Source organism: Athene cunicularia (genome assembly GCF_003259725.1).
Source record: "Athene cunicularia isolate RWA chromosome 7 unlocalized genomic scaffold, athCun1 chr7_part1, whole genome shotgun sequence".
Lineage (NCBI taxonomy): Eukaryota > Metazoa > Chordata > Aves > Strigiformes > Strigidae > Athene > Athene cunicularia.
This window is the reverse complement of record NW_020799107.1, coordinates 30,645,512-30,657,865: the sequence shown is the minus strand read 5'-3', so window position 1 is coordinate 30,657,865 and position 12,354 is coordinate 30,645,512. Positions and strand designations below refer to the sequence as shown.

The 12,354-nt window shown below is 35.4% G+C and overlaps 1 protein-coding gene across 4 annotated transcripts in view; it reads right to left on the bottom strand.

The window, feature by feature from the left end:
* Positions 1-11,058, bottom strand: part of ACMSD (aminocarboxymuconate semialdehyde decarboxylase) — a 45,858-nt gene extending 34,800 nt beyond the window's left edge. For 2 of the 4 annotated variants that reach the window (XM_026852622.1, XM_026852623.1), the window contains exons 1-2: positions 10,913-11,058; positions 7,719-7,775 (exon numbers count right to left, since the gene is read on the bottom strand). Coding sequence is in view for 2 of the 4 variants with exons in the window: in XM_026852620.1 (XP_026708421.1) it covers positions 138-176 (39 nt within the window). In the remaining 2 variants the exon portion in view is untranslated. Of the gene's footprint in view, positions 1-137; positions 246-755; positions 851-7,718; positions 7,776-10,912 lie in introns of those variants that run through there. The other 2 variants (XM_026852620.1, XM_026852621.1) reach the window with 2 other exon arrangements.
* Between the last annotated feature and the right edge of the window lie 1,296 nt (positions 11,059-12,354).

Below are 12,354 nucleotides of genomic sequence, written 5' to 3'. Positions count from 1 at the left end.
CCCCCCCCTCCAGTTGGTGGTGTCTCCCTCTGTTCATAGCAAAAAACTGGAGAAGAGCAAAGGCTCCATGTAAATGCAAGATCTTGCAAGAGTAGAGTTGAGCCTGAATTGGTTGGAATTAGTAAATGGTCCCATACCTCAGCATGACAGGAGGTGGCAGACATTACCACCAGCATTAATTTGTGTTACAGTTTCCATCATACAGCAACCTAACTGTGAGCACATTCTGGCCTCTGCAACATGAGCTGGGGGATTAAGAAAGGAGAGATTAGTGTTGGGAAAAAGACAGATGCCTGTCCAAAATTTTCTGATGCCCACTATACTGACCTAGGCTTCCAAAAAGCTTAATAGCATTATAGTAGAAGGCAAATATCGTGACATTTTTTAATATCAGTGTTACAGAAGAGTTGAACTCTATTGACCATCATAGGCAAATAAAAAGCATAAACACTTCTATGTCAAAAAAATCATATATTGCATTATCTACAACCATGCACCGAATAGGACAATTAAAATTATAGTTTATTAAAGCTCAGGGGTAAGTAAATAAAGTTTTACATAGAAAACAGGAACAGTTTGATAGCCTGAGTTTATGGCAATGTTTTTGATAAGCTTTTACAAGTGGCATTGGTATGTCCTCTTCACAAAAGTCTGATTCAGAGACAACCTTAAGCGAAAGTTTAACTATTTTTCTAGTATGTGTTTGACCACCATGAGAATTTAAAAGATCTGTTCAACACTCAGCTAATATTTACATGTTTTCTTGGCCTTGGATGCTTTTCCATCACTTGCCCATGCTAATGGAACTGGTTCATCCAGCTTGTATTCTACACCTTTTCTCACAGTTATTATATTAGATTACCCCTTTCCAGCCTGGAGCCTCTTACACTGTACAGAAAGAATCAAGAAAAAAGGCAGCTCACAATATGGAATGCTGGGAAGTATATCCTAGATAACATGTATCTGATCAGAAATTTGATGAGCCCTCTTTTGTGAATACTATCTCTAGTTCTGGAAGACAAGTTTTAAACAAAGGACCATCTCTTGTCTTTTCCCCCAGAATACAGATTTTAAATTAATATCTACGTACCTACACACAACGGCACTCATATAAAAAATATCAAGCTTGGTATGAAAAATCTGTGTCTTCCTGTCACTACATTACTCTCCCTCCATGGTTCCTCTTTTGCTCCACCTCTGGTTTTGATATCTGCACCTGTTTCATTTTCTTCCTCTTTACTCCCCAGATCACTAGTGTTGCTTCTTTCCTTCTCACATGCCAAATCATTGCCATTGCTTTCTTGCTGCTGGGACTGCTTATTTCTTTAGTCACCACAAATCTTGGGATTAAAGCAAAAATCCTACTGATCAGTTCTTTTGAAGGTATTAGACCTTTGCTTCAGATCAGATGGTGCTTCACTGGTCAGGAATTAAAATTCTAGAAACTTCACTCTTGAGTACCATATAATTTTGTAAGGGATTGCTAATAGTTCATTTCTTCTGGGTGGAAGAAACAACAGCATATCTATACTTAAACTTGGAGTGATAAATTATTCTGATAATCTATCCTGAATTAGCCACCAAATAAAAAATTACTCATATGGTGCTCTGCATTTTAAAGCCATCTTCAGCACTGCAGCTTTACTTAGGACATTTTCTATCACTTCAGTTGAAACCATATAGCCAGAAAGGAAGCAATTTGCAGCACTGAAGTCATTCTTTAAATGTTAAATGTAGAAAATGTTGTAAGAGTTTTATTCTAAAAGACACATTGCAGACAATATCAGATATTGTTGCCATGGCTGACTTCCTTTATTGCTTTGAGTAAATCCATATTTGATGCATTAAGGATGGATTGGGTTACTGTTAGGTAGAAGTAGGTCAAGTGATTTTATGATAAAGCCACAGATCTTTCACTCTTGCATAGAGTAAGAGCAAGCACAGTAGATGATTTCTTATTTTTTAAATGTTTAGCATGTGCAATTATAGTTAAGCTCATAAATTAACTCGCAGTTAATGCATAATGCCATCTAGTGGAAAAATCAACAAGTATAGATGCAACAAGTCTGTCTAGGTATCTCATGCCATATGAATCTAATTAGTGTTGCAACCACTTGACAGTTTTAATACTGAATTAAATTTAAATCAAAAGAACTATAACTTAATTTTTAAAGATCTTCACAAAATTTGAGTATCTTCCAAACATATTTTATCCTCAAAGATATGCAAAACAATCTCAGTGAACTTGTATTTATGATTGTAGGATATGAAACAGATCTTGGAATGCTTTTAATTTTCTTTCCTAATTAGATTTTATTTAGAGATTGAATTTTTTGGTCAAGAGAATTACACACACTTCAAGCAGATAAAGGAGACAACACAAACAAGTTTACTGCTACATCAGCCAGAACAACTTGAAGAGTTTCAGAATTAACGATCTTCATCTTTATAACTGTGAGGTCACTCTTCTATGTCCATAGATAAAAAAAGGAAACAGTGAAAAAAAAAAAAGAGCCTAAAAATCAGTTATATAAGGTAAAGGAAACAAGCTTGTCATAAAATTTAGAGTAGAATAAAGGGGCTAAAGAGTCCATCTCTATCAGGTAAGTAATATACTTCATTAACAGCTGTGAAATCAACAGGAAAAGAACAATCCAAGAGGACTATGTTATCAGAATTTTATTCTTCATAAGAGCATAGCACTTGCCGTTTATTGGTGAATTAACCTGCTCTTAGGCCTGAATTAACACTGTCTCTAAGCCTCTGCACGATTTGTGTCAACCTATTTTGATATTACTTAATTTATCGTTTACTAGGTAAAACCTTACAGTTACATACCCCCTAATGTTTATATTGGTCGAATCATACAAGTGTGCACCTGAAGGACCCTACGGAGATCATTTAGTTCAACTCTCTTCTCTGAGAAGGACTATAAGCACCACTATACCTGGTCAGCTTTTTTACTGTGGCTTTTTTGCTAGCTGAATTTAGAAATTCTTCAAGAGGGCAGATTCCACCACCTCTCTCAGTAACCTCTTCTGGTGCTGCACTAGCATCACAGTGAAGAGTATTTTCCTAATGTCCTATCTGAACCTCTCAAGACACAAGTTTGTGACCACTGGCTCCAGCTATCCATTCTTATGATGCTGCTTATTTTTCCTCTTCAGTTTTTAAAAGGGAAAAAGAACAAGCAATTCTATTGAAGAAGTAAACCAGATTTTCTACAGCAGAATAATGGAAAAAAAAAAGTATCTCATGGACATGAACCGACTGTTTGTGTCCAAATTCTCATTCAACATGCAAAGCTCAAATAAATGAACCAAGATTAGTGCTGATGCAAAGCAAAGTTCTGGAAGTGTAAGTTAAGAGCCAAGAAGCAAAAGGCCAGATCTATTTCATAACTAAACAACTATACTCAAGCACTAATACCCTCTGACAAGTATTGCCTGATGGAAAAAGTGCTTCTGACTGCTCTAAGAGCAGAAAACTGGGCTCCTCTTGTGCATGAAATGTGTGGTGGGCCTGTAAGAATATTTTGGCTGAAACAGACACAGCGAGGCCTTTATCTCCCTCACATGTTTGTGCTATAATATTAGCCTACTTATCAAAAGTCCAGTTAATTAAAAACAACATCACCCTACCCCCTTGCATCTTTATCTCACCTTCATCTGAACACCTGCTGACATGGATGGCATGGGGTATGGATGTGGACAAGACACAGATGCTCTACTACAATTCCAGACTTGAACTACCAAAACCCATAAGCAAGCTCTGACAACAGCTGCATCAATTCTAGCAGTTCAGATCATTGACTGATAACAACCACCATGAGCAACACAGAAGAACATATATCTGCCTGAAATGCCAGGCAGAACTGTTGAGCCTCATACACTGAGCAGGGACGCCAGGTAAATGCACTCCTGAGCAGGACTGCCCTACAGCCTTTTCCTGAATTTCCTGTACTTACAGCATACTGCCACCCTTAAGTGTCTGTTCGGGAGCCCCACCTACTAAATTCAGCTTGCCAGCCCAATCTATGATTCACCAACCAGCAGGGCAAGGTACAGTGCTGGTACACAGCATTATCAAGACAGCAATTAAATAGTTCTTTGTAAGCAATGAGTTGAGTCTCAAACAAAGAATTACTTTTGTAGAACTTACTGAAGTGAAACTGAGGTTATTTATTTCTGAGGTTATTTATTTCTGGGAACTGAAATAAAAATCCAAGTTCAGTGCTCTTGCTTTTTTTTTGACCACTGCAGAATTTCAAACTTTACAGAAAGAAATTATTTTCCTTGTGACACACAAAAAAATCCTATCTGACCCAAATACAACTCATAGTTGAAGCAACCTGAAAATTTTATGATGCATCTCCTGCTAACAAATTATACATGGAGATCCTAAATATGACATATGAAATGAAGGCACTTTGGCACAAAGAGAAGACAAAGTCTATAGATAGTTTTTTTTAATTAAACCAACAGGTGAAAAAAGCGGGCACTTTTGGACACATTAACCCTTCCTCAAGTCATGAAGACTGTACACCTAGCTATACTTTCTGAGCATGTTAATTGGAAATGAACTGCATCAGTTGGTTTAATAAAAAATACTACTTCTTTTTACAGATCTTGCCTCAGTTTCTAAGTACAACTACACCTGATTTGAATAGTCCAGTGACAACTGTGATAGTCAATGGATAACGTAAAACAAATTCCAGTATATAAACTTTATCAGTAAAATAAAACCTCTTAAAATACACATTTTCTAATAAAACAATGTTAAAATTAAATAAAACTTCTGTGGCTATTGAAGCATCCCTGCACCCCAATATTGCAAATATGTGTAGTCTCGATGGTACAGAGGAAGCTGTCTGCACTACTATGTGATTTTCTGTCCCTTGATTACTTTTAGGCACCATCAACAGCTTTAGAGAAAATCTGAAAGAGGCAGAAATTGAATTTTATCATAATCTGATTAAATTATATGACTGACATCTCCCTCTTCCTTTTTGGTTACAGGACAATTTTATTGCAGCAGAGGTTCAAAATTTCACTGACATAAACATCAATTGCCTTTAAATTTCCATTTTACTGGTTGCTTCAAAAGACATTCTTAGGTGAAGTGTGTTTAACACTCTTCATTCTACAGAGAAAAGTGCTTCTTCAATTTCCTAAAGATGCTCTTTTTCATTGTAAAATTAGTAAATGCTAATAGCCACGCACAACTCTCTATCACTGCTAAATGTAATATAAATGTTTTCGTAGGCTTATTAACCAACTACCCTGTGCATCTTATACAAATCCAGATCAGACAGCATTCACTATGGATAGATAAATGTCAATATTCACAGCGTATTTCATCATGCTACATCAAATAGAGATGTGTTGCTTTTGCTACTGCTGCACACAGAGAAATCTTTAGCTGCAATATAGTAGAAACTTCTGGGTTTGAATTCCACAAGAAAAATGGCTCCCATTTCTTCTTACAAGAAGACTACAATGAAATACGAGATTTACTCTCTTAAATTTACAAAAGGGATTGTCACTGTCTCCTATTTTTTCCCATTGCCCACTGAAATTTTTACTTAAGAGGATAAGAAGCAATGAATATATCATGAGAATAAAGGATGCAGAAACCTATGAAAACTGCTCTATATGTTGTTGACATTCTTTTTGCCTAACCCATTATTTTTGCCTCTTCCAAAAACTAGTATCTGGAGAATTTAATGATTTTACCTACAGCATCTCCCATTAAAATGAGGTATTAAAAGCCAAATTGCATGCCAGGAAAATAATTCTATTTCCTCCAGCAAAAAAAGCAGAAGCAAACCCAAACAATCTAAAAACATTAAGTGGGTAACAGATTCCACTATGTCCACCAGAACCTATAAGAGTTAAATTATATAAAGGGTCAAATATCTTCTTGAGCAGATGTAAAAAAAACCCCACCAAACTGTCACACTATGGAATGAGTATAGTTTCCTGGTTATGAAGAATATGTTTTATAAAATATTCATTTTGGCTGCGGCTATCATTCTTTTTTCAAACACTTTCTATAATCATCCTAGCTAAATACTCAAGTGGGAATGTGCAGAACCCTAGTTACAATTCACTTGGCATAAGGGTAAAATACTCTTTTCCAACTCACTAAACAATGTGGATTAGCTATTCCAAACAACACATAAATATTAACATATCATACAGTTTACCAAACAACTCGCAGCAAAAGTGAGCTGTGGAGTAGTTACTTACCAGTAGTGTAGAAGCAATATAAATATTATTGCTATAGATTAGTGAAAAGGTTATTCTCTCTAATACTTATTCATGGTCTTTTGATAAAAGATAAACATACAGCAAGATTTAAAAAAAAAGAAATTACTCTTTTGCTGATGACACTAATTTCCAAGGAATAAGATATTAACCAAATCACAAATTAGAGTTTAAAATACCGGAAGAGAAAATAGATGTGAGTTGGATGCTATAAAACCTATTACATTTCTTTTCTGACTAGTCCCTTTTTTCATTAAATCCTTACCTTCAAGGCAGTGATTATGACTTTAAAATTTTTTTTAATGTGTAAGGTTAAATTTATAAACTATAAATATTTCATAAATTCAGAAGTCTAACCTGAGTAGGAAACAAATGTATATCTCCCTTTGCATACAGCCTTCTTCACAAAACTTAGGTGTGACATGGTGGGAAAAGGCTTTGGTAGACAGCTGCATCAGGAGGAATGGACACTGGCTCAGCAATAGGAAAAGTGATCCAAGCTGTATATAACATAAAGAATGTTTTGTGATTTTTGTAGCTCACTTCATCTCATGGTTAATCATATAAACTTAATGGAAAACTGGTTATAATTTTTGAAAAGATATGGGAGAAAACATGAAGTTATGCAAATACATTGGAAGCATCTAGTCATTAAGATGCTTTTTGATAGGAATTATCATCAAGTCATTGGATAAGTTTATCATAAAATTATATTGACTTTTGCTTCCTAGGAATTTCCTAGCTTTAATTTTTTGTTTTCTTTGATGCACATATTAAATCTCAGCTGCTTAACTAATGCCATCTATTAGGCTATGGTTAGAGTCTCACTGGAAGAAACAAGACCTTTGCACAGAGCTTGGGAAGGCAGCATGGGAAGCAGAAAAAAAAAAAAAGAAAAAAAAGAGGAAGATTAATATTTAAATAGCAGGTTGCTACCTTTTTAAAATTCAATTAATTTCCTTTCTATTCATCTTTAATATTTGTGAGTATAACCAATGAAATAAAGTCACTGTCATAAGTCAGTTTTACTGTTACATAAAAACTGGAAACAAAATGTCTTCTGTGATATAAAGAAATAACATTGGAATAGAAGCCTGTAGTCTTGCACGGCTGCATAATGTTTCTCTGAACAAAACAGTAAGTTTAGTTTTTGTGGGTAAAACTTTACTTCCCCGTATTTACTTAGCAATTTAACTGAAATTAAAAAGTTTTTTAAATAGTTTCAAGATGGAAAATGCTCACTGTGAAGAATCTTTTTTCAGGATCTTCTCCTCACTTCAAGATGACAAATTTTGCATGCTATGTTTTTATTCTTCCTTTGTTATCACAATGGAATTTATTAATTCTTGTGGCTCTTGCTAGCTTTGGCATTTTTTGCAAATATGATGCTCCAACAACATCATATAGAGGAAGAGTAGGTGCTTACGTGAGGTGTCAACAATTACTTACCAAGGTCACCACATGCCATATTCTCTAGGAATCATATTATAGACACTCTTCCATAGCCTGAAGGAAAAGATACTGAATTATCATATGCTTTTTTCAAAATAACATTCTGATTATTTTTACCCAAGTTAATATTCAGTCTAAAAATGCCAAGAAGAGAGATGATTTCCATTTAATTTCTATTTAATCCAGTGCAAGAGAAAAACAGTATATGACCTACATACATTGGATAATAATTTAAGCATGCTCTGCAGTTTAAAAATTAATGTAGCATTGTTGTATTAACATCATCATTATTGTTTTATTTTAAATTAATAGGATGACTAATACTAGGCTGAGAGATATCTAGACCAAGTTAAAAGAACCTAGTGTAGAATTTCTCATCCTGTTGACCACTGAACACACTGTGGGACTACAGGTTATCTAAAAATCAACAGCAAAATACCTATCTGCCTCTGCCTACGTGTCATCAAGTAAACCAGTAAACAAGAAGAAAAGAAAGTTAAAAAACATCCTACAAAATGTAGCCTAATTTGTATTTGTTTGTAAAAGAAAACTATGAGAGCCAATATTGCACAAGACGGTCAAGGGACTATTTAAAGAAAAGATTAGGTTCATGAAAAAAGGCTGTGAAATACAGAATACAGAGGTTTCCATCACTAAAGACACTTGTTCAATCAATTAATTTCAGCAGAGGACATGTGTCTAAATGTCAAGGAACGATCTGAAGTATCTTACAATCTCATCCACACCACAGGCACAAAATGGTAGCTGTAGTGCAAACCATCAGAGCATTCAAACAGCATAATCACTTATTCGAAGGTGTTGCCTTTAGGAATATCAGGATAAATCAGTCTCAGACTTTAGTCCTAGAGGAGTAACACTGAAGATTATCTATAGAGATGGCCTTTACAGAACCGATGTCTGCCTGTCCATTTCGAATTGGGACTGGTACTTGGTTTTGTTTCAGATATGTCTCCTGTAAAACTGCATGGGGATGCCATTACCTCCTGCTGTAACTCCATAAAAGGCATACTGATGAAAGTAAGAAGTGAGCATTTTCTTTTGAGTATCAGGCATGAGATGTCAACACACAAAACTAATAAACCATCATCCTGGCGTACACTAGCACTCCCTTATACTGCAATACAATGCCAGTGACAAATAAAATATTCTGATACCAGAAAGACACTTCTGTGTTTAGAATGCATACAAAAAGCAACCCTGCAAATAAAATGGTGAATGGTGACAGCATCATTAGCTTACTCTTATGCCTTTAAACATACTAAAAAATAATCACTGGCCAACTGACCAACTCTTTCCACATATGAAGAGTGCTTTTAAATTAAGTGTAGCACAAGATAATGGTCAATATGGAACACTGACCAGTTAACATCAACGAAAACAAGGAAACTTCCTTCTCAGGAGTCTCTGAGTACACCACTGTGTTCTGCTAATTCAGGTGACAACATTCCAGTCAACAGCACTAAAAAGAAAAGGAAAAACAGAAAGTCCAGAATAGATGCTGCTCTCATTTTTAGAATGACAAATGAACATGTAACGCTAACATATCCAACTTTGTTTACAATGAAAACTGATTTATTTCAACTCCACATAGACTGAAGAGAAATAAGAAATATTCTGTAATCATATAGTGACCACTATCTCGCTGACAGACCAGGACCTGTTTTACCATTGACACCCACTGGTTTTACTTGGACTCTACATGATGCAATAGCACTGCATTCTTTCTGCCTTTTTGCACCATGCTACTCTGTCATCGTGTAACAGTTGCTCATGGTAGTATGGCAATAATGTTTCAGTGAAACAAGGGGACTGTAATTTAGGAAAGCTGGCCAATTTAGTGGTAAGAGATTGCTTATTCCCACAGGAAAATGCCTACCTTGTAAAAGAATAAACAATGGACCTAATCCAATTTTTGGCAAATATAATTGAAGTTCTTTCTCTGACATTGCTTAGAGTTAGAGTGAGCCTGGAGGAAGAATCTCATATCTGATATTTTTCATTTATTCAATAGAAGGGAGGAAGGGAAGAAAGAAAGAAAAGAAAAACCACAGCAAAACCAGACCACAGACAATTCAGATAAAGAAAACCAAGAAAAGTTCTCTTAATTGTTGTTGGTTGCTGTGGTGCTAGATGCTTCTACACTGTTTAGAATCACCTTTCTCTGGAAGTCAAAATATTATGGAAATTACAAGCTATTCCATCTGGAAACAAAGTTCTGAGAGTATTAATCTTGCAGCAGGTACAGAATGGCATCAGTCTATTTAGAATGAACACAAAGATGTAGGGTTTTTTTTTCAGATTCATTTTGGCTTCCCCTTATTCATATCCATCTAAGGGAGGTTTTAGGGGCCAAGAAATAAAATCACGAAATAATATAGCTATTAGGGTCAGGTCTTTTTCTCTTCATTGACTTTGTAGTCTACAGGCTTCCTACACAAAAAGTCCAACAGGGCTGGAAAATAGGATCCATGTCTGTAAAACCCTAGCCATACATCTTTATCCAGTGAAATAGACTTTGAGAGAAAGAGGTGTCATGAGAAATATGAGGCAATGCTGGAAAGCAGCTTCCAGTTGTCACGATATGGCAATCCTTCTGCTTCTAACTTAGGAGGTAGCTTATATAAATAATGGTCTGATCTGAAAGGCCCTTCATTGTGGATCTGCTTAATGTTTTGAATTTGCATTTGCTAAATGCAGAGTATATCTCTTCTCATGAGGCTATGTTTGAAAGCATTGAAGAGTCATTTAAAAGAAACTGTAATACTCTTTGCAAGCCTCATATTCTTTGCTGTAGCCTGAACACTACAGCATTTCTACAAATAGAGACAGCTGCAGCCCCTGACAGACACAGTTTTATATAAGAACAGCAACTGAGATCAACTTAAAAAAACCAAGGAACATATTATTTAAATCTTGTGTTTTGTTTTCCTAGTTCATGTTTTTCTCCAAATTATTTGGAAACCTACCCCTTTCACCTCATTTTAAAGAAATGGAATTAGGAATCTCCAGGAACTTTCCTCTTGGGTTATTTCTGGAAGTTATAAAAATACCAAAATAGCTTTGATACACTTATAGAAAGGAAGTAGTGTCCAATAAGTCACTATAGTTAATTTTTCATATATTCAAGGAATAAGAAATTTCCTACTGGAATGGATTAGATATGGACTTACCTCCCTAGAAGAGGAAGGATCCTGCAATAATTGCATTAGGGAGAGTTCTATTCATTGCAACAATTTCGAGGGACTCCTCATGACTTATACCGAACGCACTCTGCATGGGAGCGTGTCTCCACAAACTGACTCACCAAGGGTTTCTGTATCCCTCCCAGGTCCTGAAAAGTGATTTGGTCGCAATCTCTTATTTCTGACCAGGTTATAAAACCGGTTCTACTCTTTTAAGGATTCTCACTTTACAAACACATGTTAAGTCATAGAGAGATATGAAAATGTATTATTTATGGCAAGTAACAAAAGGTAAGTCTTTTCTACTTTTCATTCATCTCTCACATGCATGCACGTACAGATCATCTCTCATATCTCACAGGTAAACTGATACCTTATAATCTGAGTTTATAAGATAAAAAGCTTAATAAACAGCCCATAAATAAAATAACCATATTTGTTTTAAGGAGTTACTAGTTTTCAATCCCTCCCAACTCAGTCCAAACTCAAAACCCAACACTTTCCTCAAAAGAACTCGTGTTAGCTTATGCACAAGAACCTCTTTTAACATCAAAAAGGCACTTTGTAATTTAGTATCCATCACATAAGGGAGAAGAAAATACATTCAGCATTGCTTAAAGTCATATTAATGCTGATCCAACTAGAAGACCAAGAGCTCTGGGATCACAAAGCAGGCTAGGATAGCTAAGGGTAAAGATGAAATTTAGGCGAGAGGCACTAAGACTTCAAAAACATTTAATACAGTACGGCAGACTATACACAAAGAAATCATAAGATTAGATAAAAAGCAAACACCAATCATCACACAACAGCCATCTCCATTCTACAAGGTTGCTAGAATGCCAATCGGTTTGTAAAACTGTCTGTTATGTCACTTACCTTAACATTTGCTTATATTTACTTTTTCACATAATGCTTTAAAATACAGCTGAAAAGATTTTGAAGATTAGTCTACATCGAAAAGAAGCATTTTTAAAAATTAAGACAGTTTGGTAGTAATGTGTCACTAACCATTACCAAATTGCTATTACTAAATTACTGCAAAACTTTTTTTAAGGCTGACATCCGCAAGATTCAGTCAATTTATAAAATCATGTCCCTATGCTAGCATAAATATTAATTTTCTGCTGACTTTTCTATACACCCCAAATCTGCTAATTTCTTAAAAGAGAAAGGTAATTTGATTTTCATATAATTTAAATGTGGATTATATCCGTACGTATCAGGTGAGGACCCGGGCTGCAATGTCTAATTGTCTTCTGATATTATCCTAGACTCAAAACACAATGCAGTTTCAAAATTTATTTGCATGCTAGTAAGCATGCAACTGGGAGACTGTGCTAACACAGAAAATGCTTTTGTTTATTTGCACTTCTCTTCGAAGTCATTAGAAAGCAGTGGAGAAGAAGGAGGCAGCTCTGGCACAGATC